Source organism: Dromaius novaehollandiae, chromosome 15, assembly GCF_036370855.1.
Source record: "Dromaius novaehollandiae isolate bDroNov1 chromosome 15, bDroNov1.hap1, whole genome shotgun sequence".
Lineage (NCBI taxonomy): Eukaryota > Metazoa > Chordata > Aves > Casuariiformes > Dromaiidae > Dromaius > Dromaius novaehollandiae.
Window position 1 is genome coordinate 18,240,706 of NC_088112.1, and position 18,268 is coordinate 18,258,973.

General features: G+C 38.1%; 1 protein-coding gene across 5 annotated transcripts in view; it reads left to right on the forward strand.

Annotated features, from left to right (window-relative positions):
* FAM13B (family with sequence similarity 13 member B) overlaps positions 1-18,268 on the forward strand; it is a 49,350-nt gene continuing 31,082 nt past the window's right edge. For 3 of the 5 annotated variants that reach the window (XM_026101945.2, XM_064521092.1, XM_026101948.2), the window contains exons 1-6: positions 1-302; positions 10,773-10,939; positions 11,849-12,039; positions 12,510-12,722; positions 16,752-16,929; positions 17,533-17,677. In XM_026101945.2, coding sequence (XP_025957730.1) covers positions 11,883-12,039; positions 12,510-12,722; positions 16,752-16,929; positions 17,533-17,677 — 693 coding nt within the window. In that variant the 5' untranslated portion in view covers positions 1-302; positions 10,773-10,939; positions 11,849-11,882. Of the gene's footprint in view, positions 303-4,543; positions 4,630-10,772; positions 10,940-11,848; positions 12,040-12,509; positions 12,723-16,751; positions 16,930-17,532; positions 17,678-18,268 lie in introns of those variants that run through there. The other 2 variants (XM_026101947.2, XM_026101946.2) reach the window with 2 other exon arrangements.

The window sequence follows — 18,268 nt, forward strand, 5'->3', positions numbered from 1 at the left end:
GGGCGCGCGCTGCACCTGTCAGTCAGCGCGTCACTTCCGCCCGTTGCCGCCGCTACCGTTGGGGACCCCCCGGCTCGCGGAGGCGCGCTCGAGCGACGCAGCGGCTCTGGGGACGGACGGCGCCCGGCTCGGCAGCGCGGCGGCCGCGGGAGACGGCGCGGGAGGCGGCGGCCGCGGCAGGAGGGCTGCGAGGAGAGCGCGGAGGCGCGGAGAGGCCCGCACCGGCCCCCCGGGGTAGGAAGAGGCGGAGGAACCTGCTGCCGGTGCTGAGGACGGCGGGGAGGGCGAGTCACCCGGCAACGGTGAGGGGCCGGCGGGGCGCATGCGCGGCGGCGGGGCGGGGGCGCGGCCGGGGCCCCTCGGCGGCGGGCCCGGCACCCCCCGGCCTCCGCGGCGCCTTCAGGAAGCTTCTGGGCGCAGCGCGGGGCCGCGGCGGCTGGGCTGTTGCGCGGCGCAGAAGTTGCTGGAGCCCGCCGGAGGCAGCTGTCAAGCGGCGCGGTTGCTTCCCGGCCGGCGCCGCTGCGCGGGGGAACCTCCCCGCGAGCGCTGACAGCCGGCGGCGGCCTCTCGGCTCCGTCCCCCGAGCCGTGCTGTGCCGCGGGGGAGCCGCCTGGGTCCCCCGCCGCGGGGCGTAGCGCGCTGACAGCGGTGGCCTTGCGGCTCCGCGCCCGCCAAGTTGGTAGCAGAAGTTCAAGGCGGCTGGTCCCCGGGTCCTCCGTGCGCGCAAGGGCGTTGCTAGCGCCGCGGGTTTCAGTTTAGAGACCTAAGGCTCCAGCCTGAGACCAAATGTGTCTTCCGAGGGCTCTGCCAGTGCGGGCTCCCATTGTTCTTGGGAGCTCCTCGGGGATTTAAACATTTGTGTGTAAATGCTTCTTGCTACCAAAGAGCTGCTTTAATGTGACGCACTTCAGTGATGGACTGCTTCTTCCAGGTTTACAAACAAGCAAACATGCAAACCCCCCCCCCCAAACATCAAACACTACAACTTCTACCACAGAACAGGCTTGTTCTTGATGCCCTCAGTCTGGTTGCCTTTTTTCTTTTTTAATTTGTTGTTGCTGTCAGACTCAAGGGGGAGAAGAGGTAAAGGATGAAAAAGTAAATGCAGCCTGTACACTCTTTTCTAGCCTTGCCTGTGTAGAAGAAGTGAAACTGAGTGTAACAAAATCACACTTTTTTTGGCTTGTGTTCCTGAGTGTCCTCGGGAATGGGATAGTTTGTACATGACTTAGAATAAATTACTGAATTGCATTAGTATTTAGGTTAGAAATCTGCCGTTGCAGCTTGTCTGTTTTCTGTGCAATGTAATCTGCCAGCATTATGAAAAAGATCAAGTTTGTTGGCTTACATTGTAACAAATTCTGCTGTCTCATTAGCCCTTTTATGGTTTTTTTTACTGCTTGTTACTAATAAGGTGCTTTATGTGCTTTTTTTGTTGCATGATATTTGAAGGTATTTAGAATGTCTTTATCTGTTTTTCCCCTCTATTTTGTATGTTGTCTAGCACAATAGGGGCCCTTTTCTTGTCTTCACAAAATTATAACAAATCAAATATTTCTATTGATGTTTTGAAAGCACCTTCCTAAAATAGTACAGTAACATTTCCAGTAAGAGCAATCAAGTAGTGTTTCATAGTTACTTTAAAAGAAGCTGTCAAGACAGGACCTCATATGATAATTTCTAATTCTTTCAAGTTCTGGCACAGGCAGTACGCCAAAACATCTGAGTTTGGCAAATTGCAGTTTTGGTCTGCTCAGTCTTACTTGATATGGACTCTTCTGCTGTACTCACTGCTTGTGATATCGGAGGCCCTTCTAACAGCTCATTAAATGACTTCATTTAACGTCTGTCACGTAGGGATCGTAATGAGACCTGTGCTGATGGTAAAGCTTTTATTTCTGATGTACATAGCAACATGTTTGCAAAAGCAGGTGAGGCTGAAGGTGCCTTTGCATTTGGAACGTACATGAGTCAGTTTCGTGATAGCCCTACCTTCCGTGTGGGTGTGGCTTTTTTTCCTCCTTTTTTTTCCCCCCCTCTCCATTTCAGATATTCAGTCTTTTGATCTCCGGTCAAATGTTTATAGCTTAGCAGTGATGATGCCTTCTAGGGCTCGTTAGAAAGTGAGTAAAACCTCAGCCAAGGTCTCAGCCAAGTCTGAGTGAATTTTTTTGAACAGACGCTGCAGCTTTAAGGAAGAGGAAGTGATGTTTGTAAGAGAATGCCTTTAAATTGTCCCTATATTTTGTGCATAACACCAAATTATTTTTGCTGCCAGCTTAGCAGACAAAATAAAAAAATGAGTAGCCATTAGGATGAGAGTGAGCTGACTTCTTGCAAGACAATTCAGTATTTGGATCTGTAAGGATGAAATATGGTGAACCTTTAACTATTTTTCTCCCCTTGCAAACACAGTTTTATATTCGCTAATCCTTTGAAATATGAGGACTGTTACTTAAGACCTGAAAAAATCAGATTTTATCCAACACATCTGAAAAAGACTTGCAGAATGGAGGGAAATATTAAATCCTCTTTGGTGGAATCTGAAAGAGTGAGAACTTTTACTTGTAATGCTGTTTTTAAAGTGACTGATATATCAGTTGTTCAGCAGAGACACTGTGTACATTTCATGTCAAAGTTATATTCAGGCAGAGAATATACCAGACTTGCTCCCTGGAAAGTTATCTGAAATTAGGAAGTTCATTTTTGAGTTTCTCACTTATTGTATTATTTTGCAATAAGTTACAAATATTACCTGTAAGTAACTACTTTATTTCAGAATAATGACTAGCTGTCTCAAGGTCTTAGTAAATTCAATTTTGTTTCTGTAGTTTTGTCTTTGGTTCCTAGCCAGCTGATGGGACTTGGGAAAGTTCAGTCAGTTCAGGTGAAATCTGTATACTCTTACAATCTAAATGATAATGTGCTTATTACCAGATCTTCTACCATGTGCATTTTCTTTGTAGAGCTGATTTACTTTGAAGTCTTAGAAAACGTAGTTTAGAAGGTGATTACTGTGCTGAAATTCTGTATTTGCAACATACAGGTCAACTCATTCAATGCTAGAAATGTATAATATTTTGCAGTTGGATCTAGGACTTTATTCTGACTATACTGAAATGAATAGTTCTGCTGTGATAGTGATTCATTATACTCTTACAGTCCCTCACCTCTGAATGTATGAAATCATATATCCAGTGTGTTTGTCTTAAAAAAAGAAAAGTATGACAAATTGGAGGTTAAAATGAAGATACTGCATTATGTTTGTGTTCAAACAACTTGTAACAAAGACTGTGGTTCAATTCACACACACAAAGAGGAAGGATATATGGATTATGTTTTTTTTATATATATACTGAGAGATTTGAATGGCTTATTTTTGTCACTTGTCTGGACATCTGTAAAGAATTTTGGGTGGCTGCTCCATCAGAACAGAGTATCTGGAGGGAGCCCTATATTGATTGTCCAGGTTTCGGTCTTGCTGGTTGCTCTGTTAATACATTTCTTCTGTTCAGTGTTCCCTGCAGTGTATTAAGGATTAAAAATTTGTTCTCAGTTGTGTAAAATGACAATTCTTGGACAAAATAAAAGAGATGAAAGTTGGGCTCTTACGGATGTGGTTCCTTCTTCCTTTACGCTCTCTGTTTTTGGGTGGGCACATTAGAAAGCATTTTTTCTTCATTGTTGGACTTCACATTTCACTAAATGTCTTGTTTTCCTGTCATTGTTCGAATCTTTCCAGGAGATTTCTTTAGCAGTCGCTTCTTTCTTTCTTTCTTTTTTCTTTTTCTCAAATTCAATAGTCATTGCCACAGATTTGAACTCTTCATTAAAATGTCTTAGTCCTCCAGTGAAGATGCTAAGATTGTCCTTTATTTTGATGTCATGTGATCAGCATTGTGACAGAGGCCGTCTTTCTATAGCGAATGGTTATGTACCACATTTTGTAGTGCATTGAGTTACTATGTGTATTTCTGCTCACCTGTCAGGGAGGGGGAGTAACATGCTGATGATAAATGTATGTAATAGGATAACTCATGTATAATAAATTAAGTGCATTATATATTTATAGTTTGCTTTTTTGGTGTCTCTGAGGCAGCTTAACTTCTGTTCTCAAGTCCCTCTTAACAGCAGTGACAATTGTTAAGCTGCTTTGGTTTTATAATATGAACCTCTGAAGTTGCATAGTTTTACTGGTAATTTCTTCTTGTGAGTTACCTTACTGTACTTTTATAGTGCTGTTGCACTAAAGTTATGCGTTATCTGATGTATTGGCAGGTATACATGTGGTTGGTTGAATACGGCTTTACTTTGGGGGGAGGCAAGTAGGATGAATATAATTAGCTGTTACACAAGATACAGAAGCCTTTTTATTTATTAACTACTGCCGTTAAGAATGTGATGGGATTGTGCTAGCAGGAAGTTTCTTTATAATTCTGCACATGTGCACTGGCAGCAGCAGCTGAGAGAGCAAATCTGGCAGCATTCAGTGGTGGGTGTGAAGCAGCAAGCAAACATCTACTTTTTTCTGGTATCTCTGATGGTTTTTATTAATTCATCTTGCTAAAATATCATTACAGAAGAATCTTGAATTCCAATAATGCTGCTAAAGCCTTTGGATTTTATCTAGTAAGTGAATATAAAATGTTGTTTTTGTGTATCGAAAGGCTTGAAAATCAGCTAACAGATTTCAGTGATCTCTCAGCTTGCTGTTTTAGAAATCGTAGATTTTTGGGAGTGATGTTTAAATCAGTTACTGTGTTTCAGGCTTTACTAAAATTGCTACAGTGCAGTTGATAAATGGTTCATTTATTTCATTGAATTTTAAGTTTCATAATTTTTTCCTAAATCTTGCGTTTAGTCTAACTAATGTCTGTGTGGCAGACATTAGATACACTTCTGGTGAAGATCTGTATTTAATGATGGGCTCTTTTCAGAGAAAATGTGATCAGGTTCAGTGTGCTGAAACTGTAGCTTGAATTTTAATTGGGGGAAAAAGTTCTAATAAATGCTGTTGTTTTCTAGCTTGGTGATTTTAAGTATAAAAACCAAAAGTCCATCCATTTTGCTAGTGTGCTTCTCAGGAGAGCTTTCAGGAATTGTTTGGTTGCCTTTCTTCCATGGTGATGACACAAATGCTTAATTTGAATAGTTCTAATTTGTAAGTCGCAAGGGTTGCTGCTGTATTTCCAGGGGTGGGGAAGAACTGCGTTCCAGATCTGCTAAATCTAATGCTGTGTTTTTCGTGCTTACATTTGTTTTGTCAGTATTACCAGGTTGAGTATTTTCTGAGGCTATCTAGGTTCAAAGTAGAAGTTCTAGTGGCAGATAATACAGTATTTCAGCTAATTCAGTTGAGGTCTGGTGTGTGTGAGTACACATGTGAAGGTGTATGCGTGCAAGTAGCGAGCTTATTTATAAAAGAGCTGGGGTTGAATACTTTTGTTGAATGCTTTTTGGATTGTGTGCAAAACTGCACCTGTCTTGTTTCCTTTCAGTTCCTATTTAACTAGAAAGCAAAGCTGTCAGTGAAGATGCAATAACCATACTAAGAAATGAGGGAAGAAGGGAAAATCACATGTGCTTGAAAAGACATTTATTCTAAAATGGTTTCCTTGAACATTGCAAGCTGAATTCTGTAGTTATGTGTTTTAAAATATTATGCCTTTAAGGGGATGGAGAATGTACTCTTAAGAAGCCTAGCTTTTTAAATTTAAAATAATAACTAAGCCCAATTGTCTGATTTGCCAGTCCAGCCTTTTGACTAAAATGGCTTTCAATCGCTCATTTCACTGACAGTCAGAAAGAGGAAATACTGCTTTTAGATAACCTAAGCTAGTCTTGCTTTTGCTTTTTTTTTTTTTTAAACTTATGTAAATATATTATTTTTGCTATGACCACTTAAATATATTAATGGATACTTTATATCTTTAAAACTAAATATCCTTTCTATTCTGGTGGAGGATATTCTGTATATCTTTACTTTTGATAACAGTTACACTGTTGTGAGAAGTATCACTTGTACTTTTGTGTCCTGGGTTTTTGCTGTTCCGTTTGCTTAAAGCTCCTTTTCCAAGCTCTTTCCCCTGCCCCAACCTGGCCATACTTTCAGTTTTGAGTGGATTAATTCAAATGAGCACAATGTTCTTTTTTGTATTTGTTAGCTGAACAAAAGCTGAAAATTACATGGGTAAAAGCTCTTCTGTCTGAAAGCATTTCATCCATTGCAAATGCTAACAGTCATGTGAGTATACATTTGTATATGGCATAGAAGTCAACAGGAGTTATGGTCATGACCTCTGTTACAGGGTGGGGGAAGAGTCTCCTTTTACCTTGATAAAACTTGATACCAAGCAGAAGAGTGCTCATTGCCTTTTTGACTTAAATGAGATAGTACGTGGTACAGAAGTTACCAAATGGGGCTGTGCTCTACAGCCAACTGGTACACAAATGTTTCCCAGGCAGGCAAATGCTTCTCGCTCGTGCTCACAGCTGGCAGCGACTGCTGCTCTGGATGATGTCAATACATGAGGAAAGCTTCCATGATTCGAAGTTGGAATCTACGACATAAGTTTTAGGTTGTAATTTTGAAATTCTTAAAATCTGCTGTAACTATAAACATTTAAAACTTAGATTAAAAAAAAATCAGTGCTTTCTTTGGATTTAAAAGTACATTAGCTTTATTGTATGCATCACCAGGGACAGCACAGAAATTATCTGATTATAAGTAGGTCACACAATATATTCTTTTTATTTATCAAATATAGAGTAAAGAATTAAACACTAATTTTCGAGGCAGTTAAATGTTTCTGGGAAGGTTTAGTTGTACGTGAGTGTTGGCCTAATACTTGTATAGGAGGACGTGTTCCGTTACATCTCTCTATGCAGAGGGTGGACAGGTACAGAATGACAACATTGTGGACTGAATGAAAAAGTTATTCCCATAAAGCCAAAGTCTAAATTTGAGGTATTTTTCCTGAGAAGTGGTGCCAGGTGATTTTGTTGTCCTACAACAGTTTTTCTTTTCTTTCTAAAATCTTAGGTGTAGATTTACTTTTCATATGTTGCATAAAAATCACAGGTGATATCTGCTAATCCCACAAAATAATATGAGCTATAAGACAGTATATTAAAAATAAGACAGAACTGCAGGCATTGTTGGCTTCATTACTGGCTTCACAGACAACGTGGAGTACTTGCCAGGTAAAGAAAGTAAGTAAATAAGAGTTCCTTAAATAGATGAGACCTGGTACAGAACTTCTAAGTGCAGAATTAGTGTTTTCATTCCTATAGCATGGTTTCCTTTTGGAGCCCTTTTTTTTTTAGTTGTTCTTTAAATTATTTTTACTTGCTGTCTCTTCATTCCTTTATTTTCAGGAAAGGCGGTGGAGCCCTGAGGGCTTTAAGTGACACCCATGCGTTGGCCAGTAATGTAAAAGCTGAACCAAATTTAGGGCTAAACTTTCGTACCTATCCTTCAAATATTGATAGTTATCCATGCGTTCTGTTTTTTCTTTAGTGGCATTGCATATGTGGGTGTGACTACTTTTTTAGCTGGCAAGATAAATGAATGCTATTATGATGGCAGAATGAGATTTGTGGCGCGGTTTTCCCAGCAGACTCTGAAGTTCTTGTGTTATAGGGGGGTGGGGTGGGGAGACGTTTTCTTTTCCAGAGGAGTGCAATGAAGTGCAAAATACAGAATAGAATTTCATCCTCGTAGCTAAGATGTTTGAGCTCAAGGTATTGCACAGGACATAGGGTTTTTTTGTTTGTTTAATCCTCTTGTAATATGCAATAGAATGCAGTCACAATAAGGCATATCTTTAATTTTCTATAGTTAAGATTTCTAGAATGTTGTTGTAGTTCAAATGATCTTTGTTAAACATTTGCAGTAAAAAGGGGGGAGATGGAGGAAGGCAGAACAAAAGTATTTTTAATAAAGCAGTCAGGTTTTGGTATTATTGATAATAAACTGTCAGGTTTTGGTATTTATCTTTTAGAAATTGTGTTTCACTGGATAGCACTACTGAAGCATGAAGGCTGTGAAATTGAGGAAAAAAGCACGTGTTCAAAGGGTCTGGATAACGGACGAAAGTAGGAATAGTTGATTGAATGGGTCAGCTGCTGTTTTCTAAGATGTTTGTTCATATTAAAAAAACATTGCAGTATTGCTTGATGTTTGTAAAAGCTCGGTACAGGCTCTGCAGAAATAATTCTGGAAGTTAGATAGCTTGTCCTGGTTTTCAGACTTGTGCGTGTTAGAGCGGTGTACTTCCTGAGTCAAGGGAAGGCAAAGGGGAAAGCCGTTGATCAGTATCAAAAGTGGAGATATACCATTTAATTATTAAAAATTTCTAAGCCTGTCCTTCAGTTTTAGAATGCTGGAAATAACAGGAAATAAAACTTGATGGAAGTCAGAATAACAACTTTTGTTAAATTTCTAGCTTTTTCAAGAGTTAGTAAATACCAAATAAATTACATCACAGCCTGTTAAAGGTTCCACCAAAGTACTCAAAGGCAAAAGATTTAAAAGCTTTGAAATCAGTATATATAGTGATTATATTTGAGTGTATATAAAGATGTGTGCAGGTGAGAGGGTGAAAGTTTGACTTTCAGTAATTCTTCTAGGTGATAAACTATATAAAACTGCTTAAAATGTAAGCTTGGGTTATAAACCTGATCTTATTCTGGAAAGTGAGACAAACAAGCTGTGTCAACCTCGTTACGTTACCAAGCTAGCTAAAGTAGAATTCCTCCTTTTGTCATGTCTCCTGAATGAATTTAATATTCCAACAGCCTGTTTGTCTTCAGCACCTGGTAAAAACGGTTATGCTTTTGTGTCAGCTAACTGAACACAGTTACCTGTGAAAAGAGAGCTGCAACTTTCCATTCTTCATTTGGTAGGGTGGTAAAAAGAAGTGGTTGCTTCTAATTTGTTCATTTATTAGGTGATGTTTGTTTTGAAGGTTTGTTTGTTTGTTTTAGTAACACAGCCTGAAGCATTGTGGCAGATCCATCAAAGATTATTCACAGCTGCTATTAACCCCATAGCTGGCTAACGTGAGTCTTTCTAGTGCATTGTTTTGGATAAATTGACTTCAGTAGAAGTTGAGAAGATCCTCTGTTTGCCACTCTGTATTTGTAACTTCACGTTTTGAAAATTGCATGATATATTGGAATTGATTGAAATATATCGTGCATGGAGGGATTACACTGACTCTCACTTAATAAACAAAAATAATAAGAAAAATGGGTGGGCAGGATCTTCATAAATTACAGGAAAGTTAAGCAGTGCAACTGCTTCACTGTTGAAATCTGACAGCATCTTTTTAGTAACCAAGAACTACACAGTGATAGATTTGAAAATGACTTGTAAATTTATGCAGCCTTTACACTGTGCATTTATGTGAGTTATTCCAAAACACATCTATGAAAAAGGAGAAAATGGCAAAGCCTGTTGACTGGATTGTAATTTTTTGTCTTCTGTCGTCATGTTGCCTAGAGTCCTGGTCTCAGATTAGGACCCAGTTGTGCTAGGAGCATAACATTTGCAATGTGTGATATGAGGCAATAGATGATTAGGGATAAGGAAGGAATACGTCATCGTTGTTTATATTGATAGACAAAGATTTCAACACTTGAAAGCCTGAAAGATGTCAATTTTTTTCCTGTAGGCCTCACTACAAAAACAGTTTTGAGGAGGAAGATGGAAGTGGTCTTATACAAAACTTACAGCTGACTACTCCAAAATATGGGTGCAGTGTGGGGAGGACTGGGAACACAGAAAACATTACATATCAAAATAATTGAAGTATGCTGAATTCTTGGTATAATAAGCTAATGAATGGAGTTGGCATTCTGATACTGAATGAGAGTAGTAGATTGCCAGGGCTTAGAAAGCGAGGATGAAGTTACTTGGTTCTAATGTGATAAAGAAGCCAGAGCCAGTGTGGGGGAACAAAGAAATGGAAGATGCTTTTTAAGGACAATATTATGAATTCACATATCAATCTCCCATTATGAAACTGTGAGGTTTCAGTACATACCTTTGAAGCCAGGGAAACCCATTTTACTGTCTAGTTTTGGCTATATGCGTGTGTGTGTGTATGTATATAATATGGCAAAAAATTAGGAGGTCTGTAGGGAGTCTGATTTGAGCGAAATTGCTTTCTGTATTCAGAGCTCACAATCGCTTGGACTTTGAACTGGTTAACTGGGATGCATAATCAACTTTTTAGCAGAGATCAGCTGTACCACTGAAAATGGGTTAACTGTTGTTCTTTAGTTTGAACTTCATTTTCATTTATGCCAAGCTTATAGTTAAAGATAATGTACTAAAACAGTGTTTGAGAGCCTTCAAATATTTTTTTTTCTGTTAAATGCTTTAGTACAGTAGGTACTTTAAAACATTCCTATCTAACCTATCTACCTACCCCTTAGTGATTTATTTTGAAGAATGAATGAATGAGTCTGGTGGGGGTTTTTTTTTTTTTTGCTTTTTATTTTTTTTTAATTTCATGATTCTTAAGGCTAAGATGTCCCATGTTATCTTTTGCTTTGAGGTTGGTTAACTGCTAAGTGAAAAAGCAGATTTGCTTTTTTGTGAGCTCCCACATGAACTGTGCTAGTGTGGTCACTATGCTTTTACGTTTAGAACAAGAAAGTGATGATTTGATAAGGTGGATACCTCAAGTGAAATATTTAGACTTATGGCTGAGTTTAAAACTGTTGAAAATGGTATGGTCTAACAGTGTTTTCCTTATTTTTAGATTAACTGCTGAAGTACTGATCGAGTTCTGCTATTCTTCAATGAGGAACTACAGGCTGATCTTTTGCCATAATCTTAAACAACCATAAATGACAAAAGAATGCTTGGTCAGTGAGGGCAGCTGGCGCAGAAAACGTTTTTCAAACTCGGCTGTTTAAGTACTCTGAGGTAGGTTTCTTAAACGGCTTTACTTGGGCATTTAAAAATAAAAGGAAAGTGTGGATTTTGGTCTGCCTGGTCTATTGCAGTTTATCAATAGTTAGGAGAAAGTTAAGTTTTTCAGCTGCAGTGTTTTGACTAATAGTATATACTTCGTGTCCAACCTATATGAAAGTGATAGCTTGCATTTAAGCAAATATTGTTTTCTTTTGTTTTCATTTTGAACAAGGCAGTTTCCTCTCTGATGCTAGAAAAGATTTCTTGGTTTTGATTAAGTAATAGAGTTTGCTAACTGAGTGACTTAAACTGTAATACCATGTAATACCTTTGTTATCTAGAACCTGTATTGAGCAAAGACTTGCAAGTAATGCCCAAGCTCCTGCGTGATAGGAGGAACGTTATCACTCGGCATCCTAGAAAGCATTTTGGACGGGGAGGGTTATGTTTAGTAGAATTTTGAAACTGAGGCAGATATTGGAAGTTTACTTAAAGTGGCCCTGAAGTGAGAGTCTTTTCTGAACTTCAGTTGGAGCTGATGTGGAAACATTATTGTCTAACTAATTGTGTAACTGAGAAACACTGTCCGAAAATGTATGGAAGAGTCTCACTTCCCCTGAGTTCCCTGGAGCTTGCCTAAATAACTATGCAGTAACTAGAATTTTACTGAGCTTCCTCTGTTGGTATGTGTTTTCTTCCCCGTCTCCTATTAAGGATTGAACAGAACACCTCAGCAGTAGAGTCATTTATCTAGTAATGCTGTATTTGAAATCATAACAGAACTTTTTGTTAAATCAGTGCCCTGATTAAGAGACTGGACAGTATTTGCATTAGGTAATAAAACATGTTATGTTACAGAGGAGTACATTCAATGGTGTACACTGAAGTATGATTTTAGTTTTAATTTTTCTTATTTGACAGAAAAGACAGCTTTGATTTTTGGCTGCAAAAAGATATGAGGAAGAGCTCCTCCCCTTCCTTGAGTAACTGCAACTCTGTTCTTGCTAACAAAATATTTGGAATTCCACTTGATGAGCTGCAGCAAGAAGGGCAACCAGACAATGAGGTTCCATTCATAGTCCGCCATGTCGTGGACTATATTGAGGAACATGGTATGTATTATCTTGCTGTATTTTAGATAATATATTTAGCTGTTTTTATTACTACAAAATAAACTTCTTAAAAGAGTATTTATTTTGTAAAGTTTCTTGTATTTAATTGCCCATGATTTTTATGTGAGATATATATATATATATTTCCTTTTTTTATTCCTTCTGTTTGATTTACCACTTTTCTCTAGATAAGAGTGATGTAGTTAGCCTGGTAGGGCACTTCAGAGGGAATGGTACATTTTTGGTACATTGCTGATGGTACATTGCTGATATTTACCTTATTATTGTATTGTTAGCTGGGCATAAGAATGCGTTTATTGGGGAGAAGAACATCTTACAAAACTGTTGTCATGAAAGCCTTTCATTAAATGTGTGAATTGTGCAACTGGGATTATCAGTAGTGTTTTGGATCTATTATGTGTATGTAGTACATCAAAAAAGTTTATTTTTGCAACTTTCCTCTAACTTAGGAGGTCTGGAACAAGAAGGACTTTTTCAAGTCAATGGGAACGCTGAAACAGTGGAGTGGCTTCGGCAGCGGTATGATAATGGAGAAGATGTGGACCTGGTTAAGGAAGCAGATGTACCCTCAGCTATCAGCCTTCTTAGATTTTTTCTTCAAGAACTTCCAGAGCCAGTTATTCCAGGCAGCTTGCACATACATTTGATGCAACTTTCGCAAGGTAGTAATTATGTTTTAGTAGTGTATTTTTTTAAGAGTAAAAACCAGTATTAAATTGAGATGCTTAGTGACACTAGATTTTGGTGTTTTGTGTAACAATATGTGTATCAAGATGCATTCATTTTAAGTCAAATATACCTCCTCTTAGCACAAGAACCAAATAGGTGTTTTCAGAAACTCAGTGTGGCTCTGAAGATGCAATTTATCCGTCATGCGGGAAGACAGTGAAACTACCACGTATCATCATGCTTATTCTGAGTACTCCACATTCCTGTGCATGAATACTGCAACACTGGTCAAAGCCATTGGATTCAAAGTTGTGTTTCACAATATCTCACCAGCCACTGGATTCAAAGTTGTGTTTGATGATATCCCAACACTGATGGTTTAAAAGTGCTAGTGAACCCTTTGTTTTTTCCCTTCTTTCATCTGAATTGCATTTGCTCTGCCTATGCTCTTGATTCAATGGCACTTTGAGCTTTTGTAGCAAAGGAGAAGAGATCTCAAAAAAACCCTATATTCATATCACATTTGCCCTTCCAGTGTGTTTTCTTTGTTTTAAAATTCACTTGTAGGTGAAAAAAACCTGTTGCCAGCATATTGCTGCTAAGTATGTTTTTCAGTTACTGCAAAATCTTACCCTTTGAAGTATCCACCCATATGCTGGCACAGTGTTTTCTAATTCCCAACTTGTCTATATGTATCCACTCTCCTGGGTCTTTGGCCTGTGCTGTGTTATGTAGTGTTGGAGTTGATTCATAACTTGACTAGTAAAAACTTTTGTCTTGCAGCACTACCATTAGCAATGCATTGTGCATTCCTCAAAGGGTATATAGATGTTAGTGTTCCACACCTTGTAACATAACTGAGGGTTTTGGTAGTTCTCTCTCTACAGGAGTGCTACTTATTTTCCGGGGTTGCTTAGTCTGTCTTTTGAAGTGCTTGGCTTGTTTTGCTTTGTAAGAGACATGTTTTTGTCTATTTTTAATTTAGTTTTCTGTTGTTGAATTTATTCCTGCTAAATTGACAGCCCTCATGATAGTCCTGTTTGTTCAGAGTGGGATTTTTCATGTGCTGTTACACTACACTTAGTAAGTGCCAAACTGGAGGGTTGTCTTCAAGAGTGAGAAGTTGCTTCAGTTTCTTCCCTTTGTAACTCATATAGCCACTGAAACTTTGAACACGGAGTGGTTATCTGGATACCCAACGATTGGAGACTGAACACTGATGTGTTTCTTATAAGTAGTCTTGCTCTGGAAACAATTTCTGGCAGCTGTTGACCAGAAAAACTTATTAAGTATCTTGAGGCTGAAGTTCTGTGTACTTATTTATCCTGTAGTACAGTAATGAGAAACTGAAGTGGATGTCAGTAGACAGAATTTTATGAGTGATATGTCTGCTATTTGATTTGTGTTGCCAAGTTCATGGTTCACTGGATCTAAGCAGCTAGTAAACCAGTTTTATCCTTCTGAAAAGGGTGATATATAACAAGAGATGATAATGAAATTGTTAAGGCAGTAATGTGGAATGTGCTGGTTGCATTTTGTCAGATAATGCTGCTTTGCACTTTGGTTTGCAATGATACCTTATCAGGACTGGAAATGTGGCATGCTCATTTGCTGTAATGACAGTGTAATTTCCTTCTAGAGACTTGTAAACTATAGTGTGAAATTCTTTTTTTTTTTTTTTCCCCCCCATCTTTGAATAGATGATTGTGGAAGGATTTGCATGTAGGTTGTTTCAGAGGGAGAGCTGTTCTTCACTGCATAATTCCCAGTTTATTTTCCACTGGTTGAATAGGCAGAGAAATGGTATATTTCACTTAACCTTGCAGCTTACTGTCTTCACAGCTTGCTGGTTTTTTTTTCTTTTTTCTTCTCTCTCTCGCTTTTTTTTTTCCTTTTTTTTTTTTTTTGGTAGTGTAAAATTAAAGTGATTTTAGAAAGACTTAAGCTATGTTTTGTTCCCTTGGTACAGGTAAACCCTTAAATATTGTTTCTTGATACTATAATTAGAGGTTTGGTTTCCTCTACTCTGGTTTTGGCTTTTGACATTTTGACTGTCTGATAGTCATATCTGGGTTTATTAGTTTCCAGAATTGCAAGATCAGCTGCAACTTAGGTAGAGGAATTGCTTATAAAAATGCAGAAGATGATAGTAATTTTGGATCCATATATAATTTATGGTATTTTCCCCTTTTAGCATGCCTTCTTGTATCATTACGTTAGGCTTAGTTCTTGAAACAACTTAGTTATATGACAAGGTGTGGCCTATGTACCCTTCAAGGCTCGTTCTGTGCAGCCCTAATGGTGGTTCCTCGAAGGCAAGTGATTTTACTAATTGAAGTATCAATTTGACCCTGATGTTCTAGGCCATGTGTCGCAGAAGTGTGTATCCCTGGACCACATTCAGATGACTTCATTTTCAGATAAATATTTTCTCGCTTTAGGTCTCTGACTGTTGTTTAGAACCTAAATTTTAAAACAGACTAGCAAAGACTAAATATCCGTGTGTGTGTGTCACCTTTCTCTGTCTTGCTCCTTTTCTTTTTGAAGGATGAATTTGAAAGAGTTTTTTTAGTTTCTCTTTTTGCTGTTCCGTTTCCTTACATATATCTAGAGTAAAACCAGCAATAACCTATTCAGCTCATTCTGTTACTGTGTTGGGAGAACTATTTTTTTGTGCTTTGTTGCCTGTGAATTCAAACACTGGAGATGTTGACTGTATCTGAGCAAATGGAGTCCTGCACAGTTACCGTTTGGTATTATCACACATATACAGCAGGGAATTTACTTGTTTCTTCTTCTGTAGGCTGCTGAGGACCAGTGTGCCCCTCAGCTGTCTCATCTAGAGGGGCAGAGTGACCACTTATCAGCTTCAAACTTTTTTTTTTCTGATTTAAGCTAAGAAGAGATTTAAAAAGTTTTGGGAGGAAAGGGAGGTCTATTGGTATTAATTTTTCTCCTGTTTTGCTTTCCTGACACTTCTTTTCTTTATATGTAATTTCCTTGTTAGGTAGTAAACAGTTGTAAACTCTCTGAACCTCATTGCCTATAAGTGTGATAATACAACAGATATTTTGATGAATGATACCTGGATGTGGGGTGAGAATGAGAAGGTTTTCTGGTGACCCTTTTTCAGGTCTGAAATTGAACCATCAAGAAATAAGTATGTGCTAGGTTGAGTACATTGAGATTGTATTCACCAGTTAAGCACTATGAAAGAAAGTAGAATTTGTCATCTGTTGAGAAGCGGATGCTGGTAGAGGGAAAAGTGACAAAGTGATTCCTCTGAAACAGAAAATTTAATTAGCTTTTTAAATAGCTAGCTGTTTCTAGAGCTCTTCTGTGAAGCTTTTGTTATATAAAAATGGTAAAACTAAAAAATATGGAGGAACTAGCCCTGTGCAGTCAGAAAACTGAGCATTAATTGGGGAAAAAATCCTGGAAACTGTTAACTGAACTTGCAAAGGAAAATGCAGTGCAAGTCATTGGTTTAGGTTATCAATTTCTGCTTCATAGCAGAAATTATATTTATAGTTAGAGAAAGTATCTGATGGTACCCTACTTTGAAATCAAGACTGTTTTCTGGTATGTTCCCCCACTTCCTTCCACCATGCCAGAGCCCTGACATCATTGGGGAAGAGTGCCTGAGTAGGAAATAGGAATTATCAGCGTCTCTTGGAAAGTTGAGAGAGGAAGAGACTAATTCCGAGACTGAAATGAGAGGGCCAGATGCTGGGACAAGTAGAGAGCTTGTTTATGAAGTACTACCACTGTAAATACCTTTTACATATGTGGGATGGACACTTAAGTTTTTCTTCCTTCTTCCATGGAGAAATCTACTATTAAAAGCTCAGACCAAGCAAATGCAGTTCAAATCCTGATGTTTTAGGTTCTGGTCTGACCAAAGTATTTGTACTTCAGAAGTGAGTATTTTTTGTCTGAGTCAAAAGGCTGCTCAGAATCAAATGTGAAAAAAATCAAATATTTTAATAGTGTGATTCAAATATTTTTATTACATTTTACAGATTATAATAATGAAGATGAATTTGGAAGAAAGTTGAGGTTCCTCTTGCAGCAGCTTCCACCTGTTAATTACAGTTTGCTGAAGTTTCTGTGTAAATTTTTAGCCAATGTAGCATCGCATCATGAAGAAATTTGGTCGGCAAGTTCTTTGGCTGCAGTCTTTGGCCCAGATGTCTTTCAGTAAGTTGGTTATAAAAGTTCATGCAGTACTTCTATGTGCATTTGAGAGTATAAATCTGTCCAGAGTCTTTCCTGGTTCATTAGCAACAGCAGCAAGTATACAGTATACTTTGGGCAGTATCTTTTTTTCTGTCGCCCCACTGATTTTCACTTACAGATTGTGCTTGTGATGTAAACAACAGCTTACCCATGAGCTGTGGCGTTGGAATCACTGATTTGGTTGTTGCATTACTGTAGTTATACTGAGGCTCAGCTTTTTTTAAAGATGGTGTGTGAGATTACTATTTGAAGGAAAAAATAGTTTTGGAAAAAAACTGTTAAGGTGTGAATGTATACTGGGAATTCCTTTCTACAACAAACTACTTTTAAATATTCCTCATGAAAAGTTAATTGAATAAAAATTTGTTGCTTTATCAAACTTAAATACAAATTAGTATAAAATTTTATAATGCGGTAGTTTGAAGTTATGCCTGAAGTTCTGTGTATTCACAGTGGAACAGGGAAAATGATGAGAAGTGTAGTGCTTAGAAGCCATTCACAGGAGTTCTTTGGGGATTTAGTTGGGTTTAGATTTTCAAACTAAGATAGTATTGGAATCTTTAGCATTTACACAGATGTGGAGGATCTGAAAGAACAAGAAATAGTTAGCAGAATAATGGCGGGACTTCTGGAGAACTACTATGAATTCTTTGAAAATGAAGAGGAAGATTTTTCATCTACTAATGATTTAAGCTCAATAACTGAGCAGGTAAGACTATTTTAAGTGGCAATATTTTATTGCAGTATTTTATTACTTAGGTGTCCATTATAACCATTTATATTTATGAAAGATATGTTGAAATATAATTTTCTTTAATCTGCCTTTCAGTAGTCTCTTGTAAACTGACAAAGTCTAGTTATTTCTGTAAACGTGTGTGTGTGTGTGTGTGTATATATATATATATATATATTTTACATACCTCTGTTTGTGAAATTGTTACTTTGTAGTAAGAGCGGGATAGCTACCTTCTATAGCAAAATACATGTGCGCTAAAACAACAATAATATCCTGGCCAACATAGACAGTGTGGTGCTATGTAAGTAGTATAGCTTTGTAATTACCTTTTAGGAATGGAGAACTGATTTGTAAATGAAAGCAAAACCACACTTTGTTAGTCTTGGTCTATAATATGTCTAGGTGTATCTTACTGAAATACGCAGGGTCTTGCATTCCACTTGATTGTGTTGTCATTGGTGTGTCCCTCTATCAAAATTTTTGAATGAAGTTTTTGAATCTAAAACTTAAAAATGTCATTTAGATATTAATGGGAAAAGTCCTGAAAAATCAGAGAGAAAATTG